The following is a 14974-nucleotide window of genomic DNA, read 5'->3' on the forward strand; positions in this document are numbered from 1 at the left end:
AATGTAAGTATACGCTGGATAAAGGTAAATGAGAAGAACAAATATGACCCCCTCAAATGCCTACCCTGGGTGGTAAGAGATTATTCATGATACAGAATTCAGAGGAGGGAAAAAGGATTCTTTGAGGGAAAAATAAATTCAGTTTTGGACGTATTGGATTTGTGGTGCTTACAGAACATTCATATGGAAATATTAGCACTCAGACCCACCTCTTGTGTATCTCATCCTTATATACAATTCCAACCACTTCTACTTATTTATTTATTTTTTGCCCAAGGTGGAGTACCTGTGGTGTGATCACAGCTTACTGTAACCTCCACCTCCCGGGCTCCAGCGACTCCCCATCTCCCCCTTCTGAGTAGCTGGGACCATAGTCACACCACAACAATTGGCTAATTTTTGTACTTTTTTTGTAGAGATGGGGTTTCAGCATGTTGCCCAGGCTGGTTGTGAACTCCTAAGCTCATGTGATCCTCCTGTCTCGCCCTACCAAAGTGCTGGTATTATAGGTGTGAGTCACCACACCCAGCCACCAACCATCACTTCTCTTCATATAACTTCAAAATCAAAATCCAGAGAATCCCAGAGACTCCTCCATTTTTATTCCAATTTATTATTTTTCAAAGAGCTGACAATTCAGTTCAGACATCACAGTGTAATAGACTGGAGTCCTAAGAGATTATACTATTCAACTGCTCCCATCTTGCAGATGAGAAAATCTGAGGCCTAAAAATGCTAAAGTTATAAAGCCATTAAACAACAGAACGAGGACTAAATGTGTGGGTTCTGCTTCAAACTTCCACTGCACTGCCTCAAGCCAATTCCTCTCCTGTGAATCAGGCTCTCTTATGATCATGCCAGGAAAACTGATCTCTGGGCCTCTAAATGTTTCCCACTCTAAAACATGCTGAGTATCACTGCCAAATTAATACTAAAAGACCAATTTACACCATTCTTTGTTCAAACGTTATATTGCCCAAACATCATTAGGGCAGTACTTCTATGAAGTTTGAGCAACAGAACATATGAGAGACAGTAAACTGGCATGCTAGATTACTGTTCCAACCCTATGATTGTGTAAGTTGCTGCCTACACGTCTGTGGAAAGAGGGCCTTAACACTGAAGCTTAGCCCTATCAAGTTTCTTGGCCAATCACAAACAAGGCAGGATGTACATCTAGCACTACAAGCAAAAGAGAAGCAATAGAGGATAGTATTGAGTAGTTTAGTCTCTGAAGACAATTTAAATTGAGGCTCTCCACTTAACAGCTATGTGTGACCTCGGGCAAATTATTTGAGATATCTGTATCTCAGATGTCTCATCCATAAAATCAGGATAGTAACAGCTCATACCTCACAAATATGTGAGAATTAAATCAGTAAATAAATGCAAAGCACTTAGAAGAGTGCCTGCCACACTGCACGTGCTCAATGTTAGCTATTATTGTCATGGGTATGGTTAGAGTATAGACGCAATCTTCTTGCTCAGAATCTGCTTGAGAGTATACAACAGAGGTTCCTTTTACCACCTAAATATCTCTACTGCCATGCTTCCACCTCACCCTCAGAACAACAGACATTAATTTTGACTGCTGGTCTACTCTCCTAAGGACCAGTCCTATTTTTTTCTAGTATAAAATGATCTACTTATCTTAGAACACCAGGGTATGATTTGGCCATCTAAAGCTATTATAACAAAGATAAAGCAGAAAAATCATTTTAGATAGACAGAAGAAAGAACTATGTCAAGACAGAGAGACAAGAAATCAAAAAGACCAAAATATTCATGTGTAAAAATGTAAAGAACAATATCAGACCATCATCAATGCAGGCAGAAGATTTTAAAGACAGTCTAGGGCTCTATGTTATTACTTCGGTTTGTTGGTAATATTGAATTATACCCTGGATATTTAATTTATAATCTAGAATCAATGACCCTTAGGAACCAGAGACTGAAAAAAATGGTAGTAAGCTCAGAATCGCTGGTAGAGATTGGTACAGTTTGTCCTAAATGAAAGAATACACTGAAGTTGCATTTATTTTTCCGTCTCACTGCGCCTCAAATTCTCCCTGCTTACCAGATACCAAAGGCAGAAGTCCAAATTGCCGGAAACCACCGTATCTTGATGCTCAGATCCTACCTACTGATTTGCAGTTACATACCAGGGGCAAATACATTAAGTCTATTTTAAAAAGGAAGAACTATTTTACAGTTCCTGAAGATCTCGTTTAAGATATTGATGTCCATGGTAGGAAAAGAGAATCTAGGGGCTACAATCCTGGTCACATTTCAAAAGTTTAAAGAAGGAAACAAGCCCAAAATAAACTCAACAGATCATATCAGTTTGTTTTTTCAAAAATATTACAAAATAAATGAAATGAAGACTCCTGACAATTCTGAACACATAAGAACTAGAGAGTTATAACTTAGAATTACCACCAGAGCCAAAAATTCCTGCGACTAAGTTCAAAATTTCACAGGAAAACAATGGAATGAACTCACATGTTCTTCAATGATCACAGATTCAATGACAATATATTTTAACATATATAATATTTTAAAATACAATATTTATAGAAAAAGGCTGCCATTCTATTCCTAAAAGAGTTTACTTACTGTCTATCTAAAATGATTACATTTATGAAAGATAATGACTTTGGTTTGAGAGTGGCAGAATAAAGTGATATTTCGCCTTGGGAATAGGTCCAGATTCTCTTCTGATGCAGCATTCAAAAAAAAGAATCCCATAACGAAATATATATATGGTATTAGTTGTTTAATTGATTATGAAATCAATTGACTGTAGGACCTATAAAAAATGTGGATTCAGGGTCTACATTTATAATTCCATTATTCTGTAATTGCTTTGGTGGTATAAACCATATTTTATTTATATTTTCATTTCCAACACCTGACACAGAATCTTATACACATAAAAAGTAGGGTATCAATTTTCAGTGACAAAGAATAATATATGGGAGGGTTATCTATATCATACTGTTAATGAGCCATGTAGTTGCTACTGGTGCTAAGTATAAACCTCATTAAATTAGGGGGATTTAATAAAGTATAATACACACATTAACATCTGTGAAACACATTTTACATATTTTTAAAATCTTCAAAACACAGATATTTTCAATCCCATTTCACAGAAAAAGAAGCTGAGTAATTTTCCCTTAAAGTTAGTGAGACAGCTGGGTTCTTAAACTCTGATACTTTGACTGCCAATGTTTTTCCCATTCTACTTTGCTTAGAACAAATGTGGATGTCACTTGGAGAACTGAATCAGCTTTAAAATCTCTTCACATTGTGGCTTTTAGGATATTTGATTCAACAATAAAACAGGCAACCAGTTAAGCAGCCTAGTTTAGCAAGCTGGAGTTATGTATTTACCACAGATTCTTACACTGTGAAGATCTGCTATAAGAAATTATCATTCTATTCTTGACTTTTTGGCAAGAAAAATAAGCCTTCAAAACTCAAGCCTTTACTTCTATTTTGTTATAATTCATCCATCCAGGAAGATAAACAGAGAAACAGAGGAGGGAAGAAATGGACTGAGAAATGAACTCACAACTGAGTTACAGTATCTGTAATATTTGAAAAAGGCAGATTTAAAAAAAATCATTTCAAAAGAAAAAGCTACATGACTATTGCTAGCTAGTACAATTAAACATTTTTATAAAATTAATAGTACAGAATAAATAGCCAAGATTTCTGAAAATAAATGCCTGGTAGTAATTAATAAAAGGTTTTAGTTGAAGAAAGAATTCCATAAGCAATAAAGAAAATCTTTCTTTCTAAACAGAGAGGATTCTGTGCTAGTTTTCAACAAGGCAGTATTGTTTCATAGTTTTTGGACTGGAAAAACCAGAATACTCTCAATTCTAACATTAGAGAATCTTCCAAGATTCATTAAAGCACTGCAGTAGCAGTAAGATGCCATCCACCCGGCAGTTTGGAAACATATGCTGCCAGGCCTGTGAACTTTAAGTTAAAATTACGAATAACCATAGTGTATTGCCACTAAAACTCTCAATAATGAGAAGATTCCACTGATAAGTAGTTTCCAGGGTTTCCTGTTATCAGGAAATAGCAGAAACAATAGTAGTAACAGCAGTAATAGCAGCAGCAGCTAAAACAGCAGTGGCAACAACTATGTGCATTTATTGAGTGTCTGCTATCTGTCTGGCCAGTGCCAAATAATTTAAATTAAATATTTAGCTAAATTATTGAAATTAATAATTTAATTAATTGTTTTTTGTTTTTTGAGATGGAGCCTCACTCTGTCACCAGGCTGGAGTGCAGTGGTGCCATCTCGGTTAACCACAACCTCCGCCTCCTGGGTTCAAGTGATTCTCGTGCCTCAGCCTCCCAAGTAGCTGGGATTATGGACACATGTCACCACAAGCAGCTAATTTTTTAGTTGAGAGGGGGTTTCACCATGTTGGACAGAATGATCTCAATCTCCTGACCTTGTGATCCACCCACCTTGGCTTCCCAAAGTGCTGGGATTACAGACATGAGCCACCGTTCCCAGTCTAATTAATTTTTATACATTATCTCTATCTCTATTTTTCACAGCTACCCAGAAAGGAATTTATTACATATCTTTTACTGATGAGGAAGCTGAGGTCTGCAAGGTTAAGTAATTTACTCAAGAATGCAGAGTCAGTTAGATACAAAACTAGGATTTAAACATAAAATCATCTTATTTCAAAGCTGCACTCTTTTTGCAACACCATATTTCACAATGGTATGGATGAACAGATAGGTTTCAGTGTGGATGATTAAAAACAATTATACTCTCTCTCTCTCCAAACTAGGCAATCAACTATGGAGCCTGTGCTCTCTAACCACTACACCATCCTTTCCCTTTAAGGGTCTGAGAGAGTTAATGTCGAGCTGGGTATCAAATCTCCTAATCTTAGGATCAGGGAAGATCTCCTGACGCCATTTAAGGAAGTAAAACTTGACAAAATAAACTTCCTAGTAGATAAAATAGATAATAAAATACTGGAAGTAGTAATGGTCTCAAGAAAAGTAGGTGAGTAGGTTGATAAGCTAAGCATAGTTACAGATAGAAGCTAGAAACAAGTATAAGAGATTCTTACGCTCCTGAGTGAGAAATCACGGCAGGCAACCATATTTTCTAACAAATCTATCCCTTGCTTCTACATGGGGGTCAACCAGGCTAATAACTGCTCTGTCTCAGTTACGTATATTTTAGATTCTACAAACATAATAATGAGGATGCCATTTTTCCTGATATAATTTCTAAAAATATGAAGATGTATTTTGCAGCATCTAGTTATAAACTACACCTTACAGATGACTCATGAAATGAATAAAATGTCTAGGAGTCCTTCTTTAGACAATGCTCTACAAAACTACTTTTTCTTTCCCAACTAAGAAAATCTGAAGAATCATAAATCTATATCAGCATTCTACACACAGTTCTATGGAGATTAATCTCAAGAAGTTTAATAAGTATTGAAGGAAAACATTTCCCAGGTCAAGTAAATATGCTTTTAGACATTCACAGTTCACATATAGCGTTTAAAAAATTCCTATATTACAGAATCTATTTAACTTTCATTTCCTAAACTTATTTGGCCATGGAAACTTTTCCCCCAGACCATTTATAAATTATGTACATTAGTTCTACAGTACAGACTTTGGGAAGCACTGACCTAATTACCTTCTTTTATAGAAATGCAAGAGAATTGCTTATACAAGACTACCTGTAGAGAATTAAACATGCCTAGGAGTAATGTGGACATTTAATTTTCTCAGGGTCAGGAGTTCCTGTCCTGCTAGTTGGGAAAGGGATATGTGGCATTCTAAATTCATCTTCTCATATGAATGAATCATGACATTTAGGTAGAATCAATACTGAATAACAGAACCACAGAACTCTAGAACAAGTCAGCACCCAGCCCGGCACAGTGGCTCACGCCTATAATCCCAGCACTTTGGGAGTCCCAAGCGGGCGGATCACGAGGTCAAGAGATCGAGAACATGGTGGAACCCCTTCTCTACTAAAAAATACAAAAATTAGCTGGGCGTGGTGGCACACCACTGTGGTTCCAGCTATTCTCGAGGCTGAAGCTGGAGAACTGCCTGAATCCGGGAGGTGGAGGTTGCAGTGAGCCGAGATCGAGCCACTGCACTCCAGCCTGGGGTCTGGCAACAGAGCAAGACTCTGTCTCAAAAAAAAAAAAAGAAAAGAAAAACAAGTCAGCACCCACATTTTACAAATACGGTAATAGGGGCTCCAGAACACTGCTACTCTCTTGGTCTCCCCTCCCCCCGCACATCACTGGCCACACCTTAGTCTGCTGATTACTTTTCATCTCCCTAATCTCTTACTGTATGTTCCCCAGAGCTCAGTCTGTGGATCTTGCCCTTTATACATATTGTTTGGTGACCTTTTTTTTTTTTTTGAGACAAGGTTTCACTCGTCACCCAAGCTGAAGTGCAGTGGAATGATCATGGCTCACTGCAGCCTCCACCTCCCAGGCTCAAGGGATCTCCTACCTCAGCTTCCCAAGCAGCTGACACTACAGACAGGCAACCACCTCTTTGGGATACAGTCCCATGACTTTTCAAAATTGAATTATTTTTGGGAGTGGGTCATTTGTAGATTCACATGCAACTGTAAGAAATAATATACAGAGATCTCATGTTTACCCAGTTTCTCCCAATACTAACATCTTACAAAACTATAGTATATTATCACAACCAGGATACTGACTGCTCATATACCAATTTCATTCAGATTTTCCCAGTTTTACTTGTATTCATCCTCCTGATGTTAGTATTTAGTACTTTAAAATACTAAATGATACTTACAGCTTAGATGTTAGTATTTAGTATTTTAAAATACTAAATGATACTTATAGCTTAGAACATTCCCTGAAACTCATAAAGGCAAATAACTACATCTCCACGTAGATATCTAATAGGTATCTCAAACTAAAACATGTCCCAAATCACAGTCCTCATCTTCCCTACCAATTCCACACCTCCCATAGTCTTCTCACCACCATCTTTCCAGTTGCTCAGACTATTAACTATAGAGTTATCCTCAACATTCTTTCTCACATTTCACATACAAACCTTCCACAAATTCAATATATATCTAAAATTAAACCACTTATCACCTACACTGCATCCTAGCCTAAACCTCCACCATGTCCTACCAGAATTATCATAATAGCTCCCTAATTGGTCTCCCTAATTCTGCACATGGTTTTCTAAAGTTATTGTCAAGACAGCAGCTAGAGTGATACAGGCAATCCTTCCTATTTTATTCATTCTGGCTTTTATTGAGCTCTCCTCTATTTAAAATCTTCTAGTGACTGCTCATCTCAAAGTAAAAGCCAAATTCCACAGGACTATAAAGTCCTATACCATGTGGCCCAAATTACCTCACAGGTCCCACCTCCTACTATGCCCTCCCTTGCTTACTCCACTGCACCCAAGCCAGTCTCCTTGCGGTTTCTTAAATCAGAAATGATCCCACTTCAGGGCGTTTGCACCAGCTATCCCTTCTCTCTGGAACGCTCTTTCCATGTACATCCAAGTGGCTCACTTCCTTTGCCAGCTTCATGTCTTCACTCCAATGTCATCTCTCAGTGAGGCCTCACTAAATTAAAAATGGTAGCCTTCCAACTCCTACCCCATACTCCTTTATGCCCCTTCTCCGATTCATATTTCTCCCCTAGTATTGATCATCATCTAACATATTATATGTTTTATTTAGTTTTTATTGCCTTTCACAGCTGTAATGTAAATTCCGTAAGACCAGAGATTTCAGTCTGTGTTTCTAACACCTGGGACACTGCCAGGCACAAAGTAGATGCTCAATAAATATTCCCTGAATAAAAAAGCATTTTGCCAAAATGTGACAAAAATAGGGCAAGAGTCTGAGCCTCTGTAGTTTAATAATTATTACTATTTTTTATTGCATTTTAGGTTTTGGGGTACATGTGCAGAACATGCAAGACAGTTGCATAGGTACACACATGGCAGTGTGTTTTGCTGCCTTCCTCCCCTTCACCCACATTTGTTATTTTCCTAAGAATGGTGTTGGACTCAAACTGAACCAATCACACCTTTTATTCAACAGTAGCCAAAAAGCACATATGCATGAAATGGCTATCTGACCAGATGAATAAACTAGAATAACATGATGGTAAGGTGGGATTAGACTCAAGCTAAAACTCATTAGCACCAAAATGAAATTCAACTAATTGTCTACAATAAGCAAACTCTGTACTGATTGCCAAGTGTTTTATCTGAACCAATTTTTTTTTAATGAATTTACTGGTGACAGAACTTTAAGAGTTCATATTTTAAGAAAATGAATTTGATACATACTATAAAAAATAAAATTCTATGTAAGACCACAAAGAAGTACAGTTGTTCCTTGGTATCTGTAGGGGAGTGGTTATAGGACCTGCCCTCATCCCACAAGTCCCCCTACTTCCCCAAGCCCCCACCAAGAATAATAAAGTCCTCAGATGCTCAGGTCACTTATACAATATAATTGCTATGTAAACTGTTGTTATATTGTATTGTTTTCATTTGTATTTTTTACTGTTGTATTGTTATTTCTCATTGTTTTTCCCCCTGAAATATTTTCAATCCATGGTTGGCTGAATCTGCAGACATGAAACCGAAGGATATGGAGGGTTGACTGTACTCCTACATTACTATATTAAGAATGTGGTTTATCCTGCTTTTGACCTATGACCAAGGTAATGTGAATATCTGTAAATGAATAGAGAACTAATGTTTAAAATAGAAAAGTTACTGTTTCTGGATAAACTTTTAAAAACTGGGTAGAACGAGGGTAGACAGCAAAAATTCCTAGAGACAAATAAGGAAAAAAAAAAAAACTAGTATATCGCTAAGTCCACTCTACAAAACAAACCACTTGTGAAGATTTTGGAAAACCTTTCATTTGAGATATAAATTAGTTTGGAAATTTAGAACTAATAATTCTTTTGATAATTAATTGCACACATCTTATAATACATGGTCACCTAAACTGGCTTTAAAAATGTTCTAAAATGCAAATAGAGAAGTTCTGATTTTACAGTAAAAATCCACCGCTGAGTCATAATTTCAGAGCCTTCCTATCCTTATGCTATTAGTATCACAAAAGGCATTTTGCTAGTCTTTTAAATTTAAGAAATTAGTAGAGTATAAATAATAACCTTTTCATTGTACGCAAGAAAAAAATGCAAGGTGTACTAAGTAGATACAGCACTCTGTCTGCAGCCAAGTAACAAGGCTTCCATATAATAATTAGAGCAGTGTTCCTCTTTATAGAATAAAATCTATACCTTTTATTCATTAGTAAATAATCCTGAGGCACTTAAACAATATAATTTTTATTAAAAGAAAATAATAGTATCAAAAATGTTTAGATCTATATTCAATGTAACTAAAATAAACACATGCCAAACTTAAAATATATAAAGGAAATAAATACATGCATTACTGATTACCATCCATGTATTTTTTTAATATATTACCTTTACCCAAAGGAGCTACATTAATGGCTTAGTAGATATTACATCATACATGACAAATATGTAACCTTAAAACTGGCTCTAACGGTCTGCAAATAGTACTGCCAATTCTTTACACCTAAGAACCCACAATTGAGGTAATATTAATAATAATCCCAGTGGGACAGAGTATCTAATAATAATGTCTAATGGGCTGAGTAACAGCCAAATTTAAAATCTACAAATAGGCAGCTACACAAAATCTGTAGAGAATTCTATGAAATCTCTTGGAGTTCTTAAAACAAACACTAACAAATTTTAAATAAAATAATATAAAAATAGACATCATAAAATAGACATTAATAAATTTTGAGAACATAAAACCAAGCTATTAAAATTAAATTAATTAAAAAAAACAAAATGCAAAACTTGTTATGGTTAAAAAAATTACAGAATTAATACTGGTTAATAGATTTTATATGTCAGCAAAAATAACTGCAATTTTGGAACATAACTGTGGAGACCTGTTGTTCCAAGGATATGAAAATAGCCATGGTTTCCTAACAACTAGTTTTAATATTCCTTGGACTGCATTCATGCTAGAGAAAGATTTAAGGGCAGCAGCCAAAATGATTAAACTTCAACTTGGATGTTGAAGCAGTGATTTGATGGGCTTTTCTTGGTCATAATTGCCTCATAAGCTTAAGATCATGAGCCAAAGCCCCCAGTGGGAAGTATGCTCAATTTGGTGGGCCTTAAAGCCATCTCTGGCCAAACAGCATCAGCCTTATGGGAGGCCAGCCATGTAGAAAGGGAGTCTCCCCAAGATCTGATTTCCTGAGGCCACAACCTAAGAGCAGGTCCCACAGTCAAATTATTCACACTCCTTGGAAAGAGAGAACAGGCATCAGTTGTGTCCATCGAAGGGGGACACGGTCCAGGTATACCCTGGACATATTTTGAAATCTCTGGGCTGCTTCTGCATCTGAAAAATAAGAAAAATAGCACAATGACAGACAACGAATGAGGAAAAAGACAGTCATCTGGCCTAAAACTTAAGACGTATAAGAAATTAAGAAAGCAGACAAACAGACAAAAAGACAAACAGCCATATCATTTGGAATCTAACATTCTGAAGGCAAGTACAGCAGAGAAAAACAAAAATTATTTTAAGCAAAGAAAAGACAGAGCAACAAACGTTATTTTTAGAGAGCGCAAACTGGAGAAAAAAAATATGTTAAGATATGTCAACCTGACACAAAGATAAGGTGGAATAGGAATCTAGCCCCATTCGAAAGCTGAAAAGAGCTGAATAAAGAGAGCTAGTGTCAGGAACTTGGCTGCTTAACTGCCTTTGTGTAAGAAAACATCTCAGAACTTTGAACTTAGGAAATTCCAACTTGTCTTGCACCAGGTCACGAGCTCCATAGAGCAGGAACCTATTTCAACAAGCAGCTTTAAAAAAAAAAACAAAAAAAACAAAAAAAAAACAAAATACTTTAATACTTTTCATTCATATTAATGATACACTTAAAAATGCAATAGTGCTAACATCCATCAAAGTCAAATGCACTGAATAAAAATTAAACTTACTCAGAAAGGTGCTCAGAAGTTGGGATACAAACAGAAACTGAAATTAGAAGAAAAGTTTTACATTTACAACAGCATATGAAATATGATGAGTGAGAATAATGATTTAGTAAAGAGACCATATTGTGGATGACTAAAAATACTGGAATAAATATCAAAAATCTAAAGTTGCACAGTTACATCTACGTACCTTTCTGCATTACAACTTGGCAAGTATGAGTTTCACGCTGACTTAAGTGTGCAGCCATATTATCTAAGCCAGAAACATCACTTAGGAAATCACAATTAAGGCACACTAGAGTAATGCCCCTGGAAAAAAAAATTATAAAAAGATTTTTATCTTTTATGAATAACCATATACAAGTTTGATGATTATTTTTCCATAATTTGCTTTTTGTGTCAAACATAACTATAACTTCCCATTTTTGTTATATAAATTTGACATAAACTGAAACTATTCTCTGGAAAATGACACAGCCATGCCCAAATTATGCTATTTATTTACAGAAAGTATTTATTTCATACTTTTGCCTTCATGCCAGTTGTTAAAAGTTAGGAGTCAGAAGACCTAGAGTCAGTCTTGTCTCCATAATCAACTTGTGTAACTTAGGCAAGTCACATTCTATTTGCCCTTCTACTCATCTGCAAAGTGTAGATAGCATATTCATTCACTTGATATTTACTGAAGCTGTTTTCATATATACTGTACTACTAGGTACAGTGAATAGAATAGTGAACAAAAAAATAGTACTGTCTATGCAATAATGGAGCTTACTTACAATCTGGTGTTTATTTAGTTGGAGCTAAATTCAGAAGAAAAATGTGAAGGCTTTAAAAATAGAGTACGTTACAGCCACCATCAATTGTGCATTATATGTTAAGTGTTTTCCCATGTACTATTTCATCTGATTCTCACTACAGCCATCAAGGTTGGTATTACTCTCATTTAACACTGAACTAGCTAAAGTAGTTAATAAAATATGGAAGTCTGCAAACTTGAGTTCCTCATGATTCCAGCACTGTGAACTAGTCTATCTGCTGGGGCTTAAAGTACTCATCAACAAAACTTCCCTGAGTGCTCTAGCTTTTTTTTTTTTTTTTTTTTTTGAGAAAGAGTCTCACTCTGTCACCCAGGCTGGAGTGCAATGGCGTGATCTCAACTCACTGCAACCTCTGTCTCCCAGGTTCAAGCAATTCTCTTGCCTCAGCCTCCTGAGTAGCTGGGATTACAGGTGTGCGCCACCACACCAGAATAATTTTTGTACTTTTAGTAGAGACGGGGTTTTGCCATGTTGGTAAGGCTGGTCTCGAACTCCTGATCTTGTGATCCACCCACCTTGGCCTCCCCAACTGCTAGGATTACAGGCATGAGCCACTGCGCCTCGCCTGAATGCTGTAGTTCTTAAATGAAATGTGTAATTAGTACGCATTTTTAAAGAAGTTAGGAAACAATTGTCTAGTTACCAATACTTTATTTTTGAATACAGGAATAGCTTTGTACTCACTGGATTTAACTGTTTAGCATTTGCTATTTCAAGTATTTGAACATACTTGACATAAAGTACATTAAGATTCTAATTTAAAATGCATTTAGACTTGTGATTTTTAGCTGAAAGGTGTTTTGAAATATTAAGCCTGTAAAATACTAAAATAGTTCAGAGAACTTAGCCACTATATGTTTAATTTCTTATAGTTATGCGTTAACCACTTGGGAGTTTGTTACACCAAGCATCTGAAGTGCTATTTAAAAGAAAATCAATTATGTTAAATGTATAAGTGCTGTTGTTGCCTTAGGTAATCTGAATTGTACACAGAAGTCTTGAAAAATATTTAGTCTATTGAACTAGAATGCCCCTGTGCCTCTTCTACCAGTAGAAACAATACCCATTCTTTAAAGTCAAGTAGGCCTAACACCTATCCAGACCACTATAAGACCGGTAATCTTTTTCCTCTCTCAAGTAACTCTCATTGCCCTTATTAAAATTCATAGTTATTTATGTTCACACCTTAACTCCCACACGATAAAATGTTGTACCTTCCCCTGAAGGTTGGTTCCAACAATGCTTCCTCTTTACAGGACCTGCTACTTTATGTGCAAGATAGATACATAATAGTTACAGAATGAATAGTCTGTTTCAATAAGAGTAACTACATAAATTATTGTCATGTAGAGTTATAAAGATGCTAAGCTCCATTCACAGAAAAACAATTTTCAATTTGAGACTACCCAAGTTGAGTGAAAAAACATCAAGAGATCTTTAAAATCACACAGTTCACTTAGAAACTTAACACACCACTGAACTTGACAACAAGGTAAAAACTGAATTAAAATCTTGTTCTTAAAATGCAGTAAAGCCATATTCGCTCTCGTAACTGTTTTTAGTAAAGGTAACATCTGATGTAGCTTAACTATTTCCCCAGATTCAGTAAATATTTTAAAAGTAGTACTAACATATTTTTAAAATTGAATGAAATTTTCTCTCCCTGTGAGCTACGAGTCTGACATCACAGACAGGGCCTATTTTCCACATCATTTTCAATATACACATGAATTTATTCAACAAATATTTACTGAATGCCTACTATGTGCCAGGCATAGATCAAAAAACCAAACCACACACAATGTAGTGAGAGAACACAAACAATAAGCAACTAAAATAAAAGTATGTCAGATGATCTAGAGAAAAGTAAAGCATCAAAAGGAGATAGGGAATGCTGGGATAAAGGATACAGTTTTTTGAATTTTGTAGTCAATAAAAGACTCACTCAATCAAAGTAGAGGCCTGAAAGAGACAAAAGAGCTAGCCATACAGTATCTGGGGAAAAGCAAACTAGGCATAGGAAATAATAAATGCAAAGGTCCTGAGACATATCATCCCCTCTTCTACATTTTCCACTAATCCAAAGAATCAAAGCAAATATTGGCAAAACTTATCTCTACAGATCAGCTTGGTGGAGCAAAGACATCGACATTTCAAGGAGCAATGGCAACATAAAATAAACAAAGAAAGTTCAAGGAATCAGAAGAATATGAAATAATAATGCTCAGTGGATTCTAAGTTAATATGTGGTATAACCAAAGCTAACTATCAATGCCTCTAGAAAATTTTATCAACAGTTCTTTCTGTACAGTAATGAAATGGTATAATTCTCTTTATTTTCAAAAGAAAATATAAGAATTATAAATATCACATACTGATTTCAAGAATTCCAGTGGTTAAAGGAAATTTACTTAAAAACTAAAAAAGTGTTGATTCCTATACTAGATAGCTTAGCTACCTTTTTAATATTCAAATATTGTTGGAGTGCCTTATTTTTGTTCTCATTTTACAATGTAAATGCATCAAGGTTTCCTCTGGACATCACCTTTCCACTGAAATAAATTCAGCAAGAGAATAATGCCTCATCACACCGCTGGTCAATAAACACAACTCTCTAATGTCCAGTAGCAATCATTTATATTTTCAAATTAGGTACCCTAACATCAGGTCTAAAAACAGTTATAGCAAACCACAATGAGATGACACTTTATACTCATGAGGATGACTATAATCAAAAAGAGATAATAAAAAGTGTTGGCAAAGATGTGGAGGAACTGTAACCCTCAAACACTGCTGGTGGGAATGTAAAATAATGGAGCTACTTTGGAAAAGAGCCCGGTGGTTCCTCAAAGGCCCAACATGGAGTTATCAAACAACCCAGAAATTCTAATCCTAAGTATATACTAAAGAGAAATAAAAAGTCATGACCATACAAAAACATGCACACAAACGTTCACAGCAGTTTTATTCATAAGGGCCTCAAAATGAAAACAATCTAAATAAATAAACTATGATATATCTTTACAATGGAATGCT

General features: G+C 35.7%; 1 protein-coding gene across 41 annotated transcripts in view; it reads right to left on the reverse strand.

Moving 5' to 3' along the window:
- The window catches only part of ZNF280D (zinc finger protein 280D), a 105291-nt gene that overhangs the window by 18006 nt on the left and 72311 nt on the right, over positions 1-14974 (reverse strand). For 29 of the 41 annotated variants that reach the window (XR_013520625.1, XR_013520628.1, XM_078333213.1 and 26 more), the window contains 2 exons: positions 11308-11426; positions 11121-11157 (listed from right to left, as the gene is read on the reverse strand). Coding sequence is in view for 37 of the 41 variants with exons in the window: in XM_078333213.1 (XP_078189339.1) it covers positions 11121-11157; positions 11308-11426 (156 nt within the window). In the remaining 4 variants the exon portion in view is untranslated. Of the gene's footprint in view, positions 1-8073; positions 10513-11120; positions 11158-11307; positions 11427-14974 lie in introns of those variants that run through there. The other 12 variants (XM_078333208.1, XM_035258659.3, XM_078333218.1 and 9 more) reach the window with 3 other exon arrangements.

The sequence above is a fragment of the Callithrix jacchus genome, chromosome 8 (assembly GCF_049354715.1).
Source record: "Callithrix jacchus isolate 240 chromosome 8, calJac240_pri, whole genome shotgun sequence".
Taxonomy (NCBI): Eukaryota; Metazoa; Chordata; class Mammalia; order Primates; family Cebidae; genus Callithrix; species Callithrix jacchus.